The sequence below is a fragment of the Myotis lucifugus genome, unplaced genomic scaffold (assembly GCF_000147115.1).
Source record: "Myotis lucifugus unplaced genomic scaffold, Myoluc2.0 scaffold_43, whole genome shotgun sequence".
Taxonomy (NCBI): Eukaryota; Metazoa; Chordata; class Mammalia; order Chiroptera; family Vespertilionidae; genus Myotis; species Myotis lucifugus.
This window is the reverse complement of record NW_005871091.1, coordinates 1,216,994-1,243,589: the sequence shown is the minus strand read 5'-3', so window position 1 is coordinate 1,243,589 and position 26,596 is coordinate 1,216,994. Positions and strand designations below refer to the sequence as shown.

The following is a 26,596-nucleotide window of genomic DNA, read 5'->3' as shown; positions in this document are numbered from 1 at the left end:
TGACACAATCCAGTTCAAAATTCATTTCAAGACTACTATTTAACATGGTAACGTATCTTTAAGTGCAAATTAAAATTTCTCATATAATTTTCCTGCTACAAGGAAGACATTTCTAAACAACCTATGGCCATTAAATGCATTTCCTTTCAGAATCACACAAACTTATTCTCCATCCATTATTAAATGCCACATAACTTTTCTTAGTATACAACAGGATATCTCTCACTGAAAAAGAGTTTACTCACCTGGAGAGTTTTCCAACAGCTGAATATGCCATTGACAGTAGCTTAGGGTCCTTGAAATTAAGAAGAAAAAAAAGAACAAAAACAGACAAAAAAACAACAACACAGTAAACGGCAAAACCTTTTGCTGCAATTACATGCATTACTTTATTCCTTGGTAAACCTGGTCTCACTCTGCCTAACTGCATGATATTGGCATCCAAACAAAACAAACAGAACAAGTCTAAACCCAGAATTCATCACACTAATTAGAGGGAAAAACAAATAAAACCTTTTATCCCCAACTCACTCCCAAAAGAAAATGCAGTGGTCATATATAAAAAGGTTTCTTAGCTAGTGCTAAATTTAGGATCTTTTCAACACTATGTAACCTGCAAACACCAAAATTCATCTTTAACACGTTAGAAAAAGTTTAACTTATTAGAAAATTCACCACTGATCAAACAAGCTAAGATCCTCCCTTTTTCACCCAAAATTGCAGTGAGCGATTCCTTTAAAATCTGCATTTTCATGTCTTCCACTATAAAAAATTAAAGGGATCATAGTCATCAAGTAAGTTAGTGAGGTTGCCTCCTCAAAAATATTTTACATGGTTTAATGGAAACCAACTGTCTGTCTGATTACTAAGAAAAAATAACATTTGTGTGAGCTGAAGTTTGTACATTTAACATAAGATTCACTCTCCTACACCTAGATGACCACTCTCATGAATTCAACTTTATGGATTCATCATTGGGAAGACATGCAGGTGTCACCTGCAAGTAAAGAGATTAGGGCCCTGAGGTTTATCTGGCCTCTCTAATCTATTTTTAAATATACACATTCTCCTAAAAAGCCCCAAAGCATTTTTATATCTACCAACCATCCAAAGCATCTGACTATGTATGCCATAAAAATAATCCGGTTCCTAGGCCTTAAAAACCACACAAGTACTTTCAATAGCAGACAGGGCAGCCAAGCCCAACACTGCCCCCAAAGCTCAACTGCGTTATAACTGCACGACTAACAGCTTTTCACTAATAATAACATCTACTAAGGTGCCTTCATTGTGCTGAATAATTTATGTGCATATTTCATTTAATGTTCACAATAACCCAACTAAATGGTATTATTTTCATTTTTCTAATAAAAATCAAAGGTCCAAAAAAGCAAGTAATTCACCAAAAAACAAAACTAGGATTTGAACTCAATTCTGACTCCAAGTGGCAAAATCTTAATCACTATACTATTGCAAACATGCATTCATGTTTAACTAAGACTTAGGAAGATAATGCTAACTAGAGTTCTTGAGACTTTATTTTTTAAGTAAATTCCCCTGAAATACTAGAGATGGTAAGAGTGATATTGCATGGACTAATAATAATGGGATTCGAAATGCTACAATCCAAAGAGTCATCATCTGACTTAGCTTAAGGAATCAAAAATTTACTGAATGCATGTTTTAACAGAATTCTGAATCAGTAATATCTCAGACCCTAAGAATTAACACTGTTTCTCAATATATAAGCAAATCCAAAACACCCATATAGAAATAAATCATAAAATAAAATTTAGCCCTAGCCGGTTTGGCTCAGTGGATAGAGCGTCGGCCTGTGGACTCAAGGGTCCCGGGTTCGATTCAGGTCAAGGGCGTGTGCAGGAGGCAGCTGATTGATGTTTCTCTCTCATTGATGTTTCTAACTCTCTATCCCTCTCCCTTCCTCTCTGTAAAAAGTCAATAAAATATATTTTTTTTAAAAATAATAATAAATAAATAATAAAATTTAATTCTTTTCACTCCATTTTACAGTGCCTAAAAATAGAATAAAATGTCTTTTTTTAAATGTTATTTTAAAAAGTGATGACTTTTTTTCATAAAAACTGATTCATATCAGTTTTTAACACTTATTTCCAAAAGAAAAAGAAAAAGATTCCAGTAATTTCTGCAATTTGCACCACTTCAAGTAAAAATGTTAAGAAACGATGGAACAATATCAAACTATAACTAACTAAACCAACATGTAGAAGACCAGGAAAGTTTATAATAGAAAATATTTTAAAATATAAAATGTTAACAAAATTTGAGATAAGTTACTTACTTCTTTATACTCATTGATTAGCTTGGTGAGGCCATTCAAAAGCATTGGGCCTAATGGCTTAATCTTGATTTCTGGGCAACTTTAAAAAAAACAGCACACATACACAAAGCAAGATAAGACTCTCATAATTACATATCTTTTCAGATACTTAAAATAATTAGAAACAACTGAATAAATTAAAATAATCTACTAAAATCTGAAATTTTTAAAAGATTAGCAAACATGATTTCTTTCTAGATAAAATATACTTTAATCACTTGATCACTCCAACAGTTTAAAAACTTTATAGTCAAATAGTTTGAAAAACTTACGTTATACAAATGTGATGCACAAATTGCAGAGATAATGTTCTTAATTTTGAATTTGTATTTGTACCAAAGAGTCCATCATACACCACCTATGAGAAAGAAACTAGTGGTCAAGAATAACAATTAATAAGAATAATAATTGACTATTCTCAACTATTAGGATCCAACAGCACATCTTTTGCACTACACCTTGCTCTTCCAAAATTAATGCAGTTTTTTTTAATATATGCACACGTTTTAGCTGATAGACTTAGGAAGCCAATCGGTAATTCCAATCAATGGTCTGTGGAGTGACAAACATGATGGCTGATCTGACTGATCTGACAAGTCTGAAAAACTTTGGGGTCTACCACTAGGAAGTCACAGAGTTCACGCTGCCGTGGGCCACCACCCTGCCACTCCACGTCACACAGAGGACACTAGCAAAAGAGATCATTTTGGGGGAATTAGGTTTCCTAATTACATATAGTCATTCAGAACAAGTTATACAGAAAGCTTCATGGAAAATACCGAAATTAAAGCATTCTAAAGTGTACAGACAGGGTATAGGTGCTCCATGTATTATGTAGTCATGTCTAGATAGCAAAAATATCATATAGTAGATGAGGACTGTGGAATATCCAGAGGGTTGACCTTAAACATCAATATCAAAGAAATCTAAACTCCTCAAATTCCTACTTTATATGAGAAAGATAGTCTTACACTTCAAAAGAAAAAATCCTTCATACTGTTTCCTAAAACTACTAACAGTATTCTGACCTTATTTAACAATAACATGTGACTGAACATACTACTGAGTATCTGCTGTATAATCAACACTCCACAAGGTACTGTGAGATATAAAAAAGACAAGCATTGCTATCAGGGCACTCAGCCTGGTTAAGGAGTCAAGTACACATTTAAAATGACAGAACAGCCCAGGCAATGTGGCTCAGTAGTTGAGCATCAACCTATGAACTAGGAGGTCACGGCACATGCCCAGGATATGGGCTTGATCCCCAGTGTTGGGTGTGCAGGAAGCAGCCAATCAATGATTCTCTATCATCATTGATGTTTATACCTTGCTCTCCCTCTCTCCCTTCCTCTCTGAAATCAATAAAAATATATTTAATAAATAAATAAATAAATAAATAAATGGCATAGCACAAAATATAATCAAGTGCTACATCTGAAAGACATTTTTTAAGAAAATTAATGTGAAAATGCTATACTATAGAGAATAACATGGTCAGATAATAGAAACAATGGATTAATTAGAACACTAAGGTTTTGTGGGGAAAAATAAAATTCATGCTGCACACACATGCGAAGAATTGTGTGAGTTTCTTTCATATGTTCAAAATCAAGACGAGGTAACGTGTCTAGTTAAAACTATTGGTGTCTGGTAAGAGGAAGCTACCTTTAAAGGATTCTGTGATTGACAGATGGAGAAGAAAGGGGTAGGGCCAACTATGTAGGAGAATAGTAATCCATCATTAGAAATGGGAATATTGAAAAAAGGAAGACTGTTTATAGGTGATGGACAATGAGTTTGTCTTTGAATGTACAAAAATTTAGGACCTATTTTAAAGACATAAAAAAAACTACAAATAAAGTGTATACCTACAGGATGGCTATGAATATTTTGGCACAAAATTCTTGCTGCTTATTATACAATGCAGTGTTACCACAACCAAATTTTCTGAAACCAAAATTATCAAGATACTGTCTGGGAAACAGTACTTGCAAAGTGAAATGGAAGCAGCTCTGGTAATTTTATGTTTCTCTGGAGACATACAACAGGTACTTGAAATTAGTCAAATATTAGGGGTACTGGGAACAAAAGTTTTATCATCTAGAAGGAAGAAGTAGCCACTTAAACAAGCCTTCCGAAGGAGAGACGCTAAGAAGTCTACATCAACCTACCTCCTGAAAATCCATTAATGCACTTCTTTCTCTAAGTAAAGAGACATAAAAGTTGTAAACAGGCTGTTTTCTCTGGAAAGAACAAATTACCTGAATGTTAGCTGGGAACGTTTCTGCAGCTTGTCTGGAACGAAGAAGATGGGGGACAATCTTTAACTTGACTCTCGTACTGACGGGGTCCCTTTTCAGCTCTGGCTTCAGAACTGCTCCCTGTCAAAAATATGGTGGATTATAAATCACCATTTCAAAATTACTGTACTGAAAAAAAGTCATGAGAGAGCATCTAAATCAGTGATCTCAATCTTGTTTCAAAATGCCTTTTACACTCAAAAAATTACTGAAGTCATCAAAGAGCCTTTGTTTATATTGGAATGCCTATCAATATTTAATAAATTAAAGTTAAAATTGAGATATCTTAAATACTTATTCACTTAAAAATAGTATTAATAAATCTATTACTAGTATATATTTTCATAAATAACATTTTTAAGAAAAATGTATTTTCCAAAACAAAAGACTATACTGAGAGAGTGGCATTATTTAACATTTTTTATAAATCTCTTCACTGTCTACCTTAACAGAAGAGAGCTGGATTCTTTGATCTTCTGCATTAAATCTGTTGTGATATGTTGTTTTAAAATAATATTTTAAAAAACAGCTTCACACAAATGTGGATGGAAAAGTGGGGATAATTTTAGACTTTTCAGGTAATTGTGGATACTCAGATACTACACCAAAACCTGATAAGTAATCACTTGTTAAAGGTGAGCTGCCATTTGGACTTGAAATCCTTGAATTTTTGCACGCTGTTATACTAAGCCTCTGTGGTCTATCTAAGCACCCTTGTTTGCTTCTGTAACATCAGAGGTCATCTGGAAAATACTGGCTCACTTACTGTAAGCGTATGTTGCATTATAAGACATCCAGAAAGGAAAACACCACCACCAATCTCATCAGAAAAGTCAGGAAGTTCTGACAAACTGTCAAGCTCATTCTAATGAATACACATTTTCCAAAATTCTTGCTTAAAAGCTCAATTTTTATCAGTGCCAATAAATCATGTTGTTTTTCTTGAAGTCTCTTTTTTTTTCATTTTAGAGAAATATCTGACAAGCATGTGTTTCAACACCCACAGTTTTCTCATCTATACTCTTCAGATAAAATAATATTTACTGCTTCATCAAGATATTCTTAAGTATAGCTGAAATTTATTCTCTTTTTCTTTTTTTACATGCATACTGACAGTGAAGAATAGAATGTCTGCTAATATTATTTAGTGACATAGCTTTGATTCATGCTAGGACGCCAGCAATTGCACCTACCGTTGCTTTTGCAGCATCAGTTCAAATATCAACACAGTAAAATTTTTAAAAAGCAGTAAATGCTTGCCTTCGTGGACCGCTAAAAATCTCTCTGTAACCCAATAATCCAACCCCTTCATTTTTACACAAAGAACATGAGGCCCAGAGAAGTTCTGTAATTAGTCAAATCTCTCCTCTACAGTACATTTATTATGGCAGCCACTGGGGGTAGGGGGGCCCATCCCAATTCCCAATTAATTGTTCTTTTTGCGACATCATATGCAACTGAATCTAACTAGAGCTAATTTTTAAAACAACTCTTTATAGTTTAAAAATAAGCAAACAAATAATCCCTGTCTGGGTTTGGACTTGGAACACTTTCAGACATAACTTATGTTATTAAGCAAACATTTTACTTCAAGGCTTCAAAAGAACCTACCTATTGCTCTAGATTCTAGACCAGGGTTCAACAAAGTACAGCCCATGGGCCAAATCTGGCCCACCATCTGTCTTAATAAGGCCTGTGAGTTCAGAGTAGTTTTTACATTTTCAAATGATTTTGTAAAAATCAAAATAATATTTCATAATATGTAAAAATTACATGAAATCCAATGTCAGTGTCCCTAAAGTTTTACTGGCACACAGTCATGCTCCTTAAGTTGTGTGTGGCCTACGACTGCTTTCACCTATGTCAGAGTTGAGTAGTGGCAGCCTCACAACCACATGGCCAGCAAAGCCTAAAATACTGACAAAAAAAAGTTTATTGACTCCTAATCCAGACATTATTTAAGCACTTGAAATGAAATCACCAGATCAGGTAAACTAAGTCTCCAGGAGATTTTACTCTACCTAGACTAGCATGGCTTAAAACTATTATTTCCTACAGCACAGGTTCAGCTTAAATAAAAATAGGAAAAAATGTTCAACTACATAGAGCTCATGTAACAAAGTACTTTTTATGAGGATGTGAGGAAACATAAAAACAACCCACCTCTTTTGTCTTCAGTGGTATATCGCCAAGGTATACTTTGTACATCTTATTAATGATGGCAGGATTATTCCAGTCAATCAAGCTACAGAAAGTTTCAACACAACTTGTTAAAATTATTATTTTTCTCCTACTTCAATGATTTCAAAAAATGATAGCCCCAAAAACAAAAAGTTAAAAACACTCAAATGAAATGGGCAACTGACATTATAAAAGAAGAAAAGGAAGGGGATTAATTTCATCAAAGTTTTTAAACAGAAGAAAAAAATTCACTTTTTCCACTTTGATCAGTAGATCAGTTCCAATGGTCCGATCTGGTACTGCAGCACAAAACACTAAACTGTGTTCACTCTCAGGGACCATGCCATGGAGCAGTTCCAACACAGCAGAGCGATACTATCCTTGTTCAGAGAGCCCCGGGGCATGGATTTCTGTTTAACCACTTGGAAATTCCTCACAAGGAAATTCAAAAGTAATGAAGAGGTGACCAAAAAATTTTTACCCATTCAAAGACACAATCCTAGGAAGCTTGCAGCCCATTGCATTTCTCAAATATTGTGCCACTATAATTTCCAGCATCCTCTTCTTTATTTACCAGCACACAGTTGCAGGTTTAGCATCTAATCTTTTAGGCACTAAGACAAATTCGTACTTGGGCCCCACAAAAAGGTGAATTAGAGTATCATGTGATTAGTGATTGGCACCCACCCTCTGCAGCAGCTCCCAGTCATTTTATAAACCTAATTAATAATGCAATCTTGCATTCCACTTGATTAGCAAGATTTAACTACACTATCTTCCGCCTTTGGTTACTGGTTCTGCTTTCAAGATATGCTCTATTTGTGCAAACACAAATTATCCTGCTGCTTTGAACGTTTTTCTAATCCATCTCTTCTGTCATAGTTTGTCAGTCTACCTCTTCTTTGGATAGCCACAATTCCACTTCTTCAAACTCATTCTGTAATTATAACTTAGTTATTATTTATCTACATCTTTCCTCAGCTGATGACTACTAACTAATCCTCAAGCTCCACTGTTGTTTCCCTTTTATAATACTGTAAGTTTAGAGATTTTTGACAAAACACTAAAAAAAAAAAAAAAGTAAAAACTTTACAATGGTTAACTATTAGGTTTAATTTTCACTGTTTCTTTTACTTTTCCTCTTGGCATCTTTCTAGCTTTAGTTTCCTGAGTAAATGTTTGTTGTAAAAATTCAGAAACATAGAAAATAAAATTCCTTACAATCTGCACCATATCCCTCCTCTACTCCTTTTCAGTAACCACTAACTTTGCTACGTATCTTTTTCTAGACTTCTTTACGATGCATGTAAAATAGGTGGGTGGGTATGGCACATAGGTAGATTTTAAAAAATAGGTCAATAGATGCATCACTTGAAGAGATACTTTGGAATATTTGTTAAACAAAATGAAATAATATCTACATAATGTTCTCAACTTACTTATTACCTCTTAACAATGTTGTATTATTTTATGGAAAAATGCATACACTTAATAGACAAAACCAAAACTAATATTTAATACATCTGTATTTCCAACAATCCAATCTACCATATGGTGTAAAGAATGGAGCCAGTTCAAACACAATGAAAAGTTTTAAAGGAAAGTATTTTGATACTTCGAAACCAAATAAATTTCTTAAAAGAGATATCAGGAAGATATAGTTATAAGCAGGATGAAGAAATTTTAGACTTGGGAGAATGTGAAAAACATTCTAGTCCAACTTTCTTATTTCACAGAGTCCAAGGCCTGGCAAGGTTAAGTGAGCCTTCCAAATTCAGAGAATCAGCCAAGAGGCACTCCTCCTGTATCCTACTTCACATGCCCCTTAGTGGTAAGCCATTCCCAACCACCACCACACACAGACATAGTTAGCTTATATTTCAACAAACTATAGACACAATGAAGTTAATTTCCTTATTCTGTTACACCTACTTGTCTGGTTTCTTAGGAAAGAGAAAACTACAAGGCATGGAACCTTTATAAAGCTTTATTTCCTTATCCACATTCAACTGTCTTTTAGCATGTTATTATACTAAGCATAAAAATAAATTTAGAAAGGAACTATTTCATAATTTGATTTTTTTCAACCATCTTCAATTTTTTTTCTTTGCACATGTCATTTTTAAAATCAGTGCATATAACATTTTGTATTCTGCTTTATTAATTTGCCAGTACATGGAGGCAATTTCCATGCTGCTTTATTATTTTTATAGAGGCCTGATGCATGAAAATCCATGCACTGGGTGGGAGGAAGGGGGGGTGTCCATCAGCCTGGCCTGCCCCCTCTCACAGTCCGGGAGCCCTCAGGGAATGTCCTACTGACAGCTTAGGCCCGCTCCTGAGAGTGGGCCTAAGCCGCACTCTGGCCTCCCTCTGCAGGAGGCGACCCCGCCAATCAGGAGAAGGCACCGCCCCCATCACCCCACCACTGCTGCCGCTGCCGGCCACCCACCGCAGCTGCCTGCCCTCGGCCCTCACAGCCGCCGCACCTGTGTCCGGAAGGGCATCCCGGATTGCGAGAGGGGGAAGGCTGGGCTGAGGGACACCCTCACCCCATGCACGAAGTTTGTGCACCAGGCCTCTAGTTATAGATAATTACCTGGCAGATATATAATATTCCATATAGATACACACCAGTTCTTTAAATTCATTACCTAGCCAAAGATCTCCCTTATCATAATATTCCTAACCACTTCCAGTTTTAAACTGCTTCTCTAAACAGCTTTTCTTCTTTGTCTGGTACAGAATTCTGCTCGTAAGCAAGCTGTCCTTATTACAAATTAGTTGTATTTCATAATCTCATAAACTGAATGTTTCATTACATAAAATCCTAAAAGAACAAATACATGCTGAGCAATTCAGAAATCTAGCCTCTTTCCAATTCTGAGAATTTAAAAGAGATGTAGTTTAGCCCTGGCTGGTTTTGCTCAGTGGACAGAGCATGAGCCTGCAGACTGAAGGGTCCCAGGTTCAATTCTGATCAAAGGCATATGCCTGGGTTGCGGGCTTAGTCCCCAGTAAAGGGCATGCAGGAGGCAGCCAATCAATGATTCTTTCTCATCATTGATGTTTCTCTCTTTCCCTCTCCATTTCTCTCTGAAATCAGTAAAAATATATTTTAAAAAATAAAAATTAAATTAAAAAATAAAAGAGATATAGTTTACCTTTGCTTGCTTTTCAATTCTAGGTCTGCTGCTGTTGCCACACTGTGGCGAGTGTCACTAGAAGCAATCACCAGGTGGAGAACAGCCTCGAGTTCAGGCACCTGCTCAGCTTCTATGAATTTCACTATACCCAATTTGCACTGTGGATAAATGGAGGGAAGGAGAAACAGTGATCAGAGAAACAAAGAACACCAACCAAAAATACTGTTTAACATTATCAGTATGGCCATAAACCAAGGATTAATAGTAACAACAGTAGCAGCTCCTATTCAGCCAGGGACTGTACTAAACCATATATAGTCATGAATTCATTTAATCCTCACAATCTATGAGGCATTATTATACCCATTTTTCAGATGAGGAAAGTGAGGCAAAGCTTAAGAGATTAAGACACATAGTTAACGAGTGATGAAGGCAGGATTCAAACCCAAGTCTCTCAGATTCCAAGACAATTATGATACACAGCCTTCCTACTAGGATACACAGCCTCTCTAAAATGACAAAACCTTGAACTGAGGTCCAAATTCTAAGCCTCCAGGTAAGAATGGTGGTTTATTAGAAATACAGTTCTTCATGGATATGATATTTCAAAAGGAACTAAACTCACATTCCTTGAGTTCCATTGTATTGTCAAAAATATTAATTCTTGTCCTCAATATACTGACATCCTGAAAACAATCTGATTTGAAATGTACTCTAGTCAATGCAAGTGAATTTCTATTCAAACAGTATTCAATGTAAATAACTGGCTACAATGAAACCCAGACTAAAGGGAGATTCTGCTTAGAACTTCATGTAATGTAAAATAGCTATGAGTCTCACTAAAAATAAATATACCTGGTAAGTAAAACTTTATCTTTACCTGAAGAAATCAGTTACATAATAGTTCTTATGCATATTAAATAGGATTGATACAATTTAAAAGTATTAAATGACAAAGGATGCAATTTAAAAAGGTATATAAACATCATAAAAATGCCTGCCTTCCCTCCTCCTGTTCAATATAACTTACTTGTAATAAGAGCTACAACAGAAGAGTCAAACGTTTACTTAAGCCATAAAAAGGACAGGTATGAGAGTCAAGCACACAAAAAATGTTTAAAGGAAACTAGAAACAACACTAACGTCCATCAATAGAAGACCATGTGGCTTACATGTAATTAAATTGTATACAGAGAATAAAAGGGATGGCATTTTTAAAAAACTTGATATAGTGTTAAATAAAAAATATGAACTATAAATAATGTATTATATGGTATGTAACAATGTATAGTGTAAAACTGTATTTGTGTGTACACACAGAGCATGACAAAGTAGGTGGCAGGATTCCAGGTAATTTTTAATTTCTCTTTATTATGTTCTGGACTAACTGAATCTTTAGGTTATCATTATTTTTATCAAAATAAAAGCTGTTTATCTGGAAGAAAATATGTAAAACAAAAGAGATTTAAAAATTAGAGGAAAACAGCTTTCATCCTTGCATCTAAACTGTTCCTTTCAACCCTAGATTATGAAGTTGACAAAAGGCATACAGAAAACCTCAGAAATGAGCAAAGAATGACTAACATCAGACTGCAACTTAACTTTAACAATTGTTCTCCACCACTTACAGCTTTAGCCCTCACACAGACCTAGATTCAAAGCCTAGTCCTAGAAGTGAGACTGTGATGAATCTCAAAACCTTTTACCAATGGAAGTAATAAATTTTATACCTCATTGGTTTGCTGTGAGGATTAAATGAGATAATGAATTCAAAGTACTCATCAGTATAGTGCCTGTCACATAGTTCACACTCAATAAAGAGTAGCTTCTGTTACTATTTACCTTTATTTCTTAACTTACATCATGGCTTAAGGAGAACAAAAAAAAAATCCATAAAACATGAGGAAGTAAATCTAATTTAACATAGCCCTCACTGAACAAATCATTCTATAAATTTGAGTGGCAAGAATGTCCCACTTGCCTTTTCCCCTCTCATTGGAACACTGTTTTGACCAGTGGTCACTCACATCCCCCAAAAAGAAAAGGATCAAATCACTTAGACTGCCATGGAGATAAAGAAAGGCTTGGAAGACGAACCCAGATTGCTTGAATTCCAAAATAATTACATACTGATCTCATCTGTTCTTCCCTGAGGTGCCTGATGACACAGACACAGTGAGGCACCTTCTCTGTAGAGCACCATCTTTTTAAAAAGCTGCTCAGAGAACATCTGTGTCCTGTTTAAATCCAGAATAAAATTCTTAATGCCATTTTTTTAAATTCCCAGGAATAAATATAAAAGGGAGTCATGCTTTCTCCCATATTGTCGCTTCTGAATACAGGTTCCTCACTTTACACAAAATGTACAGCCCTAAAAACACTAAATAATGTAGGATAATTTGTATTTTAACTGCAGCAAAGCAGCTAAATAATTATTAAACCCATAATTTAAAACTAAAGTAAAAGAAGTTAAATATACTCAATTCATAAATGGGCTGTATTTCATACTTGAAATATGGAAGCAATATTAGAAATGCTGAAGAAATCCCACTCCTCCCTTTCCCTGGGGCTTTAACAAGTAACTGACATGATGAAGAGAACAAATCACATCAACTGCTCCTTCAAACACGTTTCAATAGAGAGCCTGAACACACTGTGTGGCACATGCCTTCATGGACTTCACAGGGGCGCATGTTCAGGGGTAAGCTGCTTTATGAATAAACAGTATGTGATACCTGTTCCAACTGTTCAGGTGTCCATGGGTTATCACCAATAACTCGTTTAGCTGCATAAAAGCTCATTCCTGGGGGAGGCTGTGGTATGCCAGAACTTCCCCCACTATTTGAAGAAGAACCCTGTGCTGAAGATGAATTTTGGCGACTCTGGGATTCATTTAACACATATCTGGAAAGGAAATAGAAATTTTACCCCTCTCTATTAAAACACATACAAACACATGCATACATAATACACTCACTTATATACCTTCCTCTCACAGAATTCTGCTAGAAGAATAAACACTTAAAAGTAAAATTTCATCATTAAGAAAAATGTTAAAGGTATCTAAAAAAGGTACTACATCTTCGGCAAATTGACCATAAGAGTACATCTGTTCAACTTGGTTACAAATAAACTATAGTAGTTACCAACAATAAATATATTTTGTTCATTCTCAATCTATAAACTATTGTTCTAAGAGCCACTGTGGACCCACTGCATTTTGAGTTTTTAGTTGACAAATACAGAGAAATGTTTGACTTGGGGGGGGGGGGGGGGGATAAAAAAATATTGCTCTATACTCAAAGCAGAGAATATTTTAACAGTCATTTCTATTGCTGTTAAGTTGCAATTCACCTTCAATTCTCCTTGAACTCCTTATGTCCCTGCATTACAAAAACAACTAAAACCACTTAGCTCATAAGCACATAATGTTACCAAAATAAAAATGATCAAAAAGCTCAAAGAGGAAAAGAGAATCAGCTTTTCCATTGTATATTCAAAGCCCTTCACAGCTATTATTTATTTAATTTATCATCCTATTTCATTTTTAGCTTCTATAGATTAAAAATGAGATTTCTGGTAAATTCATTTTGATCCAATTGAATTGGTATACCTCATCTACAAAATTTCTATGTGAAAATTAATTCAAGTTCCATCAGACTCTAAAAGTATATGCTGACAAATCATCAGACCGAATACTAAATAAAATACCTACTACAATAAAAACTAAAGAAAACATTCAGAGCTTGATGGCATAGTAAATTATACTATATTACTTACATGCCATATTCATTCAATTCCTAAATTCATCTTTTTAAATTACAAAAAAAAAACGGTTAAGGAATCACTATTTTTATACAAACTAGGCAAACTCTCAATGGTAAGAAAAATGTGAGGAATCACTGGCTTGGTACATTATGTAACTAAGTTAAATTTGGATTTCACAGTTTATTTACCAAAGCCATCATCACCTGCCAAATCTGACTGCCTCCTGATATAACAAATATAAAAGGAAATTTTCATTTATTTCTAAATTATAGCAAGACTGGTGGCAGCAAGTAAATCAATCAATAATTACTGAACAGCTAACATTGTACAAAACATCATCCTAAATACAAGAGAGAGGAATCCCAGGAGGGGTAAGATTGAGTCTCTGCCATCTGTAGCAAGTTGAGACAATAAGACAACAAATGTCACAATCTGACATGTTGTCAGATGACATAGGAAATGATATGACAGAGGTAATGGAAGTGACAGGTAGAGGTTAGTAGAAGTGTCTGAAGGTCCAGAAAATAAAGCCACTAAACTAGAGGGGTAGGAGGAGAGCAAACTGGAGAGGAAAGAAGCCATACAGCATGCACTCTTATGTCTAGACCCACATGTCAAGCGTAGAGTGTATATTGTAGTTTTAATCAGGAAAGAAACATAATGAAAACAGTATTTGAGAAAAGTATCTGGCAGCAGTACAACCTAGAAAATAAGCTGAAGCAGATCATAACTAGGGCACTAAGCCAGGGACCAGACCAGGCCAGGGACCAGCTCTTGACTTCGAGGAGCTCCCAATCTATTAGAGAAAATGGACATGTCAACTATGCAATAAGAACACAAAATGGCAATGTGTACAGATGGTTGATTACTGATAAACATAGTTGACATCTCAGCTACTTTGAGATGCTTTTTCAAAGTAGATTTTTGGCTGTTGTTTCTTTCAGCATTTCCTTCTTCTTTTCTTCCTTTGTTCATGGGGAAGCATTCTAAGCAAAGAACCGTATTCTCTTAAATCATAGAAAGGCCTGGACACATAAGAGTGCATGAAGCCTTGGCTGGGTGGCTTAGTTGATTTCAGTGTCACCCCATACACCAAAAGGATGGGGGTTCAATCCCTGGTCAGGTGTGTAAGGGAGGCAATCAATGTTTCTCACACATCGATGTTTCTCTCTCTCTCTCTCTCTCTCTCTCTCTCTCTCTCTCTCTCTCATAAATAAAAACATGTCCTCAGGTGAGAATTAAAAAGAGAAAAGAGTATGAATACATGAGTGCATGTATGACTGGAAAACACAGCCCAAGGAATTTAAGGTGTGTTTTAAACATCAGGAAACTATGGCAGTGTAGAAAGTTTTGAAGAGTAGCTGATGAGAAAGTGATGACAAGAGTTGGAAAGAGCCAATACTAGATGGCTGCAAGGGGGAATGGTTCCAGGGCACATCAAGGAGAGGGAGGAGGTACTGACATTGTAGCAACCAGGAAAAGTTGGAGGCAATTCATAATTGTATGCCTACATGGCTAAAAGAACCATCACAGCGTATCACACAGTCATCACAGGCAGTAAAGAAGAGGAACTATTTTATGGGGAAAGACTGATTTCAGCTTGAACAGGCTGAATCTGAAATCACAACAGCAATTCCACACCTCTAAGGTCAATAAGCAGTGTGGCTGGAGTTCAGAGAGGTCAGGGCTACAGCAAAACACTGAGACTCATCCATTTTCAAGTGAAGGCGAATAGTTACCTCCACACAGGTAAAAGCAGTCATGAGCAAGGTTGCTGTGTTTTGTTTTCATTTCTTTAACTTACCCATAAGGCATCAGAAGGACATCTAGCATGAAGTCCAAAAGCAGCTGCACAGTCTTTGGTTTCTCAGCAAGATTAAACGGAGAAGCTGATTTTGATGATTCAACAGGGTATTTCATGTGAAAAAGGGTTGGTATTAAAAGATGCATTAAGCTGAAAAAACAATCACATTTAATGCAACTACTTAAAAAACATGGTTTTTATACATGAAATAATAGACAAAACAAATATCCCATAACAAAAAGTGGCAATTGTAGCAAGGGCCACTCATTTCAATACCACTAGCGTACAAAGTCCTAATCTAGGGACTGGCCTAGATTTCCTTCTTATTGAAAGTTCAGTACATTGAATGTTGGCATTTAGCCCATCTGGCTCATCACCAGAAGCACGTGGTCTCTGAAAAAAATGTACACAATATGGGCTCAGTGCTAATATCTGTCAGCACAAGAGATTTTATATTAAACCTTAGGTAAAGTTTAACTTATAACATGTCCTTTTGATAAATTTTTTTCCTTTCCACAGTTAATTAAAATAAAGTTATTCTAAAGCTAAAGAAATTAAAAATCCATCATGTCAATATTTGAAATATAATAAAATTTCCAGTGTGAATTTAAGTAACACAGCTTCAATAATTCCTTCTTTCACAACACCTTTTGCTATTCTTAAAACACATGAAAAATGAGCTGAAAACATTATTTAACTCCCTCTTCCCTCCACAATTTCATGATGAGTCTCACCACTACACGACTACAATACAGAACTCTGGGCTAAGCCTAGAAATGAAGGATGTTGTCTAAACCTTTTCACATCTCCAATTCCTGTATTAATACAAACAAGTGATCTGTCCCTTAAGAAAACTGCTCTCAAACTTTATATCCTCCAAGATAGATATGTTTTGATGAAAAGTATTTTATAACTAAGTTTTTCAGTCACAGAAAATTAGTTGCTTCAAAATCACTGACCAAAAAAAATGTATTTAGATTGGGGAAAATGTTGTTTGCTCTGCACATTTTTCAATATGCTCACATTAAGAAGTTTTATAATAGTATCAACAAAACAATAATGGTGAGTTGAGGTGACATAATTGAGGAAAGCATACCTATCCTGCTGTGGCTGAGGCTTCCCTTCCATTGCAGTAAGAAGCGTAGGGGCCAGTTCACATTGTTTTTCCACTGGTAGGCGAGGATAGCCCATCTTAACATAAATTATAGTAAAATTCTAAAGCAACGGGAGAAAAGCAAGTGAGTGCAAAGGAAATAATCTAGGATTTCAACATAAACATATTGATAACTTAGGGAGTTATAACAAAGAAATTGCATCCTCCTTCCATATGTTATCACATGTTTATTTCAGCTTAACCAACTATTGTATTTCAGGATGATGGCAGCCCCACATATTCAAAATGCTTGCTTTAAGATGGGCCTCATGTGAGAGAGCAACACCTAACCAATGAATATATATATATATATAAAATTTTCACCTTGTATATTATAAATATATACAATTTTATTTGTTAAGTATGCCTCAATAAAGCTGGGGGGAAAAGTACTCATATAAGCAATTACTTTCACTGAAAAGAATAAAGTAACATTTGACCTATCTAAACCTACACACTACACATTAGCATCAGATCTCCCAGTTTGTTGCATTAATCCCTTCAAGCTAAGAAGAGGCCACGTGTTAAACTAGGCTGCCCTTTCTCAACTGCTCTATTACTAAACCAACCTTAGTATATTGCAGTACTCTAGTTCCTCATTCACAACTGACCAATGGTGATGAACCAAGGGAAGCTGAGTGCTGTCAGTATGCTTGCATCACTATAATCCGTGTGAATGCCTCATTTTAAGCAAACCCATAAATGCATATCTGGATTTACACATAATATAAAGATCTGCTTTTTTGAAGGATTCTTCACTTTAAAACTGACTTCTTAAGGTTATCCTTTTTTTTTTTCAATTTTAGTTTACATTCAAGATTTTTGTATTAGTTTCAGGTGTACAGCATAGTGGCTAGACAATCATATACTTTACAAAGTGGTTCCCCTAATATTTAAAGTACCCACTTGGCACCATACACAGTAATTACAATATTATTGACTATATTCCCGTGACTATTTTATAACTGCCAACTTCTAGTTCTTAATCCCTTCAATAAGGTTATTCCTTTCCCTTAAAGCCATTCCTATTTAGCAATTTTATTGGCTCAAAATGTTCCTTTGTGCTTAAAAACAGGAACATCTGTAATGGAGCTGTATGTCCAAAGCAGGCACAGACAGAGGTCTGGACCAGTAGGTGGCTCCAAAGGTCTGAAATCCAGATGTTAGATAATGCCTCAATGCTAGAAACTACAAGGGCCTGTGAAAAAACATCACCTGTCATCACACAATATTGTTTTATATTTAATTTTCATGAAGACAACAATTCAAGAGGAATATTTCTTACCAACCTCAGTTTAATCATTTTAAAAGGATACCTTTCTGAATATATTATACTAGAGGCCCAGTGCACAGATTCGTGCACAGGTGGGGTCCCTCAGCCTGGCCTGCGCCCTCTCACAATCCAGGACCCCTCAGGGGGATGTTGGACTTCCGGTTTCGGGCCAAAACTGGCAGTCTGACATCCCCCCGAGAGATGCAGCAGTGCCGTAGTGGCAGGCGGCCGGGAAGGAGCCCCAGCCGGGGCCAGACGCAGCTCCGCTGCCACTCATCCCAGCCCCGCTGCACCTGCCGCCACTGCTGCTGCTGCTCGGTAGCACTGCCACAGACGTGGGAGAGGCTCCCACTACCACAGGTACGCTCGCCATCTGTGAGCCTGGCTTCTGGCTAAACAGCACTCCCGCTGTGGGAGCACACTGACCACCAAGGGGCAACTCCTGCGTTGAGCGTCTGCCCCCTGGTGGTCAGTGCACTTGGGTCAATCGGTCGTTCTGGTCGTTCGGTTGTAACAGTTGCTTAGGCTTTTATATATATACTAGAGGCCCGGCGCACAAAATTCGTGCACGGGAGGGGAGGGCGTCCCTCAGCCTGGCCTGCACGCTCTCCAATCTGGGATCCCTCTCGTAATCCAGAACCACTGGCTCCTAAGTGCTCACCTGCCTGCCTGCCTGATGCCCCTAACTGTTCTCCTGCCTGCCTGATGCCCCTAACTACTCCCCTGCCGGCATGATGGCCCTAACTGCTCTCCCCTCCTGGCCTGATACCCCTAACTGCCAAACTGCTCTCCCCTGCCAGCCTGATCCCCCTAACTGCTCTCCCCTCCTTGTCTGATCTCCCTAACTGCCTATCTGCTCTCCCCTCCTGGCCTGATCCCCCTAACTGCCTATCTGCACTCCCCTCCTGGCCTGATCCCCCTGCCTATCTGCTCTCCCTTCCTCTCCACGCCTTCAGACCCCGGCATAGGAGTGCTGAGAGCTCTCCACCGAGGCCCCACCCCCGTCCTGACACCGCCCCCCTCCGGGCCAGACAGCGCAGCAGGCCTGCACACACCTCCACCAGGGGGGCTGCCCCCGTCCTGATGCCCCGCTCCGGGCCGGGTGGCACAGCAGGCCTGCGCACGCCTCCACCAGGGGAGCCGCCCCCAGCGGCAACCTCATGTCCCAGTGGCGCAAGTCCCTGTCCCTATCCCCGCCCACAAGCTCCTGTGCACGTGCTGCCTGTTGAACAGTCATGACTGGGACACCATTAGGACCAATAAGCATATTACCTCTTTATATATATAGACTAGAGGCCAGATGCACAAAATTCATGCAAGAGTAGGCCTTTGCAGCTGCCTCCATCCCTCCCTCGAAAGAACGGCGGCTGCCTGGATCCTAGGGCTGCAGCCCTGGCTTCATCCGGAAGATCGTCCAAAAGGACATCCAGTCTAATTAGCATATTACACTTTTATTATTATAGATATCAGAAACATAGATGTTTTTAAAACTCAGCCTTTGTATCTCTTCTTGCCATTTTACCCTTTTTTCTTCTTATATTATCTTTTATTCATGCCTATGCTACATAACCCTTCTCTTCTCTCTATTCAGATTGGCCTCATATAATCTTTTACTATGAATCAAATCATTATTTTATAGATCAAAATATCTGACAAGTCATTTCACCAACATTCCTTTGCCCAATGTAAAAGCCCATGCACGATCCTGGTAACGGTTCCTCTAGATCAATACTCAGTGGTAAGACAGTGTGTCATTTAAAGAAAACATCCCATGCTTCATTTAGAAATAGTCTACAATAAAATTCTAAGTTGCCAATATATTGATGACATCTAACAAATGTTATGAAAGAAAATTACAGTAAGTCAGAAAATATTCCAAGATAACACTCACTGTGACAAAGGAAACTGCAGCAGGGTCCTGGTATTGAACCAACAGTGTCTCTATGGGGAGTTGTATTTTTGGGCGGCTTTTTATACGCTTATTCAAATGGACCAACAGTTCCATTACCTAAAATACAGAGAGATATAAATTGAAATTACTGATCATAATTCATTTCTCAGACTTATCTGAGAAATACAAAACAAATTAATTTCTCAGATAGTACTTATTTGATAAATAGTGGCTACTTTGTTGTCTTTAAAATTAAATTTTACATCCCAGAAAGGGAGTATAAAATATCCCCCCAAGAATCCATGCATCAGAATTTTTGACAATAGTAGTTTCATTAGCTTTATTTTTTTTTCTTTTTATTGATTTTAGAGAGAGGAAGGGGGATAAAGACAGAGAGCGAGAGAGAGAGTATGAGAGAGAGAGAGAGAAACATCGATGTGAGAGAGAAACATCGATTGGCCACCTCCCAAATCTGCCCTGACTGGGGAGCGAACCTGAAACCTGGGTATGTGCACTGACCAAGAACCAAACCCACAACCTTTTAGTGTACAGGATGATGCTCAAACCAAGTGAGCCACACAAGCCAGGGCTCCATGCACCAGAATTTTACTAATGAATTTATTTTTACACTGTGCTTTGGTTAATCAAAGTTGAGATGGGCCCCTACTGAGGCACAGTCCCCCAGAACACCTGTGAACAAATGAGTGAGACACACAATGCCATGGACTCAATGTCTGTCTCCCCAAAATTCATATGTTGAAGCCTAAACCCCAGTGTGATGATCTGGGGAGGTAATTAGGTTTGGATGGAATCATGGGCTTGAGCCTCCATGATTGGGTTGATATCGTAATAAACGGATAAAGAAATTAGAGTCCTCTCTCTCTTTGCCACATGAGGATACAGCAAGAAGGCCACCTTCTATAAATCATGGAGAGTTCATGCACAAAGAAATTGACCATGCTGGCATCCTGATCTCAGACTTTTATCCTCCAGAATTGTGAGGAACAAATGTTTGTTGTGTAAGTCACTTAGCCTATGGTATTGTTACCCAAGCTGACTAAGACACACCACGAATACTACAAAAAAAGAGAAATGTACACGAGAAATACACATTGGGTTTCCAGAAGAGAAAGTACCTGCCAGATCAAGGACTTCAGAGAAAAAGGACAAGAACACCACTCCTAAAGATCAGATAAATTTCCAAGCACAGAATCAGTTATTAGGAAGCACACAGGTTGAAAATGACATTACACACTGCATCTGACTGAAACAGAGTGGTAAGATAAGGGCCCGAATTATATAAGGTATTGGGTAAAATACTGAGGAATTTTTACTTTATTCTGAAGATCATCTGATTCTACTAAAGAGTTTTAAGTAATGATCAGCTTCCTCTCCCTTAAGTGGGAAAGACAAGAGAAAAAGAGCTCGTCAATTCCCAAAGATAGAAAAAAAGGTTAACAGAGGCTCCTGTCAAATGGCCCCAACCTTACCATAAAAGTGAGACTATCTTGCTAAGAGAGGAGCACAGAAAAACTTGTGCAAAGCATTTTGCATTCCTTATCTTATCTGATTCTTACAATAACCAGAGATGTGATACTGTCATTCCCATTTTACAGGTGAGGAAACAGAGGCTCAGGGAAGAAGTAACTTATCCAAGGATATGAACCAGCAAGTGACATAGTCAAGATTTGACTCCAAGGTCCATATATTTAACTTCTTCAAATGCTGATAATTGAGTTCAATTCATCTAAACTAAAGAGCCTGTCAGGATGAGACATCCTTAGGACTGCTGATACCCTAACGAAACCTAGAAGTGTGCATTACCATGCACACTCCCTCCAAACTTCTTACCTGGTCCAGATCTATGGATACAGCTGATGACAGGGAAAAAAATCCTAAGGATACAAAGGAAATAGCCCTCTTCTGACAATCTAATGAATCTAAGTTGATTCCTAGAAAGATGTTTGGAAAATTATTGTTGATAGTGATAAACAATTGTGTGCACAGTTACATGCTTTATTTTTAAGGACTTTTTTTAAAATATAATTTTATTGATTTCAGAGAGGAAGGAAGAGGGAGAGAGAGATAGAAACATCCATGATGAGAGAGAATCATGGATTGGCTGCCTCCTGCAAGTCCCCCACAGGAGATCGAACCCACAACCCAGGCATCTAGCCCATAACCCGGGCATGTGCCCTTGACTGGAATCGAACCTGGAACCTTTCAGTTTGCAAGCCGACGCTCTATCCACTGAGCCAAACCGGATAGGGCAGGACTTTTTGTTTTAAATGAATTAACTACTTATTTTTCTTCAACCAATTTTATCTCCTTAAATATTAATTTCATAATTTGGTTGTCTACAGTCTAGAGTTCTCTATAAACCCATAAAAAAAATCAGCCCTGACCGGTTTGGCTCAGTGGATAGAGCATCGGCCTGCGGACTGAATGGTCCTAGGTTCGATTCCAGCCAAGGGCATGTGCCTTGGTTGCAGGCACAACCCCCGTAGGGGATGTGCAGGAGGCAGCTGATCGATGTTTCTCTCTCATCGATGTTTCTAACTCTCTAGCCCTCTCCCTTCCTCTCTGTAAAAAAATCAATAAATATATTTTAAAAAATCAAGAAATCAGCTGAATCAGTTTGGGCTAAATCGATAATAATTAACTTCTGCAGTAAGTCTATAGAATTACAAACCTCAGGTATATATTATTTTGGCCATATCAGTTCTCCTTACTACACATTAATTTTTATTTATTTATTTATTTATTAATGAACTTGTTTTTTTGAGGAAGGGGGGAGAGGGGAAGGATGGAGGGAAGGAGGGAGGGGAAGGGGAGAGGGGGAGGGGGAGGGAAGGAGGGAGGGAGAGACATCGATTTGTTGTTACACTGATTTATGCATTCATTGGTTAATTTCTGTAAATGCCCTGACTGGGGGATCGAACCCACAACTTTGGCTCTAACCACCCACTGAACTACCCTGCCAGGGCCAACTTGTTTTTATTGTTTTTTTGTTTGTTTGTTTGTTTTTAGAGAGAGGAAAGGAGGGAGAGAAATGTCAATCAGTTGCCTTCCACACGCTTCCCGACCAGTGATCAAACCCTCAGCATAGGTATGTGCCCTGACTAGGAATTGAACCTGCAACACTTGGTGTACGGGACAATGCTCCCACCAACTGAGCCACCCAACCAGGGCCAGGGGCCAACTTTTTAATTGAAGTATAACATATAGCTAAAGTACACAACTGCCAATATAAGGCTCAATAAATTTTCACAAAATAAACACACCTATGTAACAACCAGAACCACACCACCATTCTACCACCATTTCTTAATTTACTATATATAAATGAAACATATAAGATGAACTCATGTGTCTGAACATTTTTCATTCTACACTGTATTTGAGATTCATCCATGATGTTGCTCATATCATTAGTTCACTTATATTGCTCTAGTGGAAAAATAGCACAATTTATCTATTCTCCTATTGATTGACATTAGGTTATTTTCCAGTTTGGGCTATCATGAATAATGTTGCTATGAACATTGTTACATATGCCTTTTGGTACACATATGTACACACACGTTGTATATTAATTCAGGCTTGAAAATGCTTGGTCATGGAATACGCATATGGTAAACTTTAGAATACGCCAAACAATTTTCCAAAGTGATAATAATATTAATTTACACTCCTACCAACAGTCTAAGATTTCCAGTTGCTCACATTCTTGTCAACACTTGCTACAGTCAGTCTTTAATTTTTAGCTATCCCAATGAGTCTGAATATACAAAGTTAGGTGTAAAGTAGAATTCTACATAACAAACTTCATTTTCCTTAAAATAGGAAATGTACTCTAATGATATGTCAGTAGAAATCTAAAACTTCAATTTCTCTTTTGCCCTGACCAGTTTGGCTCAGTGGATAGAGCATCGGCCTGCAGACTGAAAGGTCCCAGGTTCGATTCCGACTAAGGGCATGTGCCTTGGTTGCGGGCACATCCCCAGTGTGGGGTGTGTAGGAGGCAGCTGATTAATGTTTCTCTCTCATCGATGTTTCCAACTCTCTATTCCTCTCCCTTCCTCTCTGTGAAAAATCAATAAAATATACTTAAAAACAAAACAAAAAAATAAAAAAACTTCAATTTCTCTTTCACTCAATTTATCCACAAATTCCCAGCTACCTTACAGGATATCCTGGTTAAATCTAATATGCATTATGCAATTGATAAAAACCCCAAAATTACATAATTGAGAGGCAATACAAATTAATTGTTAGTTTCACTGATTTCAAAATTTCACATATTAAAATTATTTACCCATGACCTTTCAAATCGCTGCCCACTGGCATCCCTGTTTCCTTTCCCTGGCACCTGCCTTCTTGTGCACTGTGTGCATCGGTGTGGCCTTCCTCAGCTCCCTGAAGGCTTCACACTCTGCTTTAGCTCAGAGCCTCTGCACAGGCCATCTCTGTCTTTACTGGTCTCCCTCATCTCTCTGCCTGGCTACTGCCCACACACACACCTACAGAGGTGTACCTTATGCCCCAAATATATTCTTGTATAGAATCCTATTCCATCTTAACATTTACTACAGTTTACAACTAGAGACTCTATGCCTGATTATTTAATACCGGTATCCCCAACTAGATGTTTCTTTCATTCACTAACATATCCTTACCACCTGGCATACAGAAGGCACTCAGTAAATATCTGCCAAATGAATGACAAAACTTATGAGGCTAAATAAATAAGCACAAACCAATTCATGTAGGTCTTTTTATACTTTGCTATCCTGAGTTTAATAGAATGCCATAGAAGAGTTTTAAATAGAATAGTGACATTATCAAATACATATTTATCTCAGCAAGACCCTATTAACAACAGGCATGTCAAATATATAACAAGAATGCCCTACTCCTTCCTGCAAACATAACAGACATTCTTAAAGATACTCTTTCTCCAATGAACCCAAGTCAGGACAGATCTCAGATTCCCTCTCAGGGCAGGCATTGCCAATTGTCATTGCCAATCAATCAGAGTAGCCCAAGAGATGAAACCAGATCAAAGGCTCGAAGGTCTAGTACAACCAGAAGACGAATGAACTATTTAAAAATGAAGTGGGTAAATGTTCCATGAAAACATTTAGGTTAAAAAAGAAAATTCTGGCCCTGGCCAGGTGGCTCAGTTGATTGAAATGTCCTACACCAAAAAGTTGAAGATTCAATTCCTGGTCAGGGCATGTACAGGTTGATGTTTTCTCTCTCTCTCAAAACAAATAAACATATCCTCAGGCAAGGATGTAAAAAAAAAAGAAAATCTTGATGTGACAGTTATCCAACTTTTAGTAACAGTACTTAACAGAATCTTAAAACGAGCTAAACATCGTGCTTTCAAAAATGTTTATTTTGCTAATTTTTAATTTATATTATATTCACGCTCAGCCAATGATTAAAGAATATTTTTGCCCCTCAACCACCAACTTTCATACTGGAATCAAAGGCATGAGCCCTAGCCAGTTTGGCTTAGTGGATAGAGCATTGGCCTGCAGACGGAAGGGTCCCAGGTTTGATTCTGGTCAAGGGCATATACCTCGTACCTCAATTGCAGGCTCCTTCCAGCTGGGCCCTGGGTGGAGCTCATGCAGGAGGCAACCAATCGATGTGTTTCTCTCGCATCAATATTTCTCTCTGTCTTTCCCTCTCTCCTCCACTGTCTCTAAAAATCAATGGAAAAATATCCTCGGGTGAGGATTAAAAAACAAAAAAAAAAACTCAAAGGCATGAATTTTAGATCAAGCCTCCATACATTTCAGAATAATTATCTCAATTATATCATCTGGCACTGATGCCAATTGTATATAGTTGGTGCTAAATGCAGCTGTGCTAAGCATACAAAAGCTATTTTTAAATCATGTAAGGTGGTCTCCATTTTGAAAGACCATAATTAGAATCATGAACCTAGATTTCAATAATGGAAAAGGAAAATATACTTCATAATATATATCTATTTATTCACCATTTAATTCCCCCAACTGTCTCAACATGCTTACCTTTTTGCGTACTCCTTCTTGGGTGCTAGACAGCTTGAGCAAAACAGGAGGAAGGAATTTAGATATAATATTCTGTAACTGTTCATCTGTTTCAGCATGGCCAAGTCGTAAAAAGACCCGTTCAAGCTGATCTATAATATAAAAAGTAAAAAAAGGAGAATTTAGCAAGTCAAACACAACCAAGAGTAATTGTTCTTATGGCTAATCCTTTATTGTACTGCAGATCCTTCAGTCAGAACTTTAACATAGCTAGCCTTATATGTAGATGATTTTGACACAGCTATGGAATGACACTGAAAAGGGCTACTAGCTAGTTATACTCTTACAACTGTCCCAGTCATTTAACATCTAGAAGAAAGGAAAACTAAGCCAGGAATAACAAAATTCTCTTCTACATACAAAGTTATTCCATTTTCCTAAAGAACTTCGATATAGAAAGAATTTTTTTGCCATCAAATACAGTATAACAGCTGGCCTAATCAAAATTTTGCAATTTTTTAAAGAAATCTTCTAGTCCTACCTAGCAGAGCAAGGCAGAACTTTAATCAGATACCAGGCACAATATACCAAGTATATTGGGTGATAACATTTTTTTCCCCACAACTCACATTATTTTTTAATGTAATATTATAAAATATATACAATAAAAAAGAGAATGGTATATGGTG

The 26,596-nt window shown here is 37.4% G+C and overlaps 1 protein-coding gene across 6 annotated transcripts in view; it reads right to left on the bottom strand.

Moving 5' to 3' along the window:
- KIAA0368 (KIAA0368 ortholog) overlaps positions 1-26,596 on the bottom strand; it is an 83,862-nt gene that overhangs the window by 46,290 nt on the left and 10,976 nt on the right. For 4 of the 6 annotated variants that reach the window (XM_006088030.3, XM_014455195.2, XM_023753287.1 and 1 more), the window contains exons 2-12: positions 25,929-26,059; positions 19,879-19,995; positions 16,658-16,776; positions 15,562-15,711; positions 12,725-12,893; positions 10,008-10,147; positions 6,826-6,907; positions 4,624-4,743; positions 2,632-2,717; positions 2,321-2,399; positions 246-295 (exon numbers count right to left, since the gene is read on the bottom strand). In XM_006088030.3, the coding sequence (XP_006088092.1) occupies positions 246-295; positions 2,321-2,399; positions 2,632-2,717; positions 4,624-4,743; positions 6,826-6,907; positions 10,008-10,147; positions 12,725-12,893; positions 15,562-15,711; positions 16,658-16,776; positions 19,879-19,995; positions 25,929-26,059 (1,243 nt within the window). Of the gene's footprint in view, positions 1-245; positions 296-2,320; positions 2,400-2,631; positions 2,718-4,623; positions 4,744-6,825; positions 6,908-10,007; positions 10,148-12,724; positions 12,894-15,561; positions 15,712-16,657; positions 16,777-19,878; positions 19,996-25,928; positions 26,060-26,596 lie in introns of those variants that run through there. The other 2 variants (XM_014455197.2, XM_023753286.1) reach the window with 2 other exon arrangements.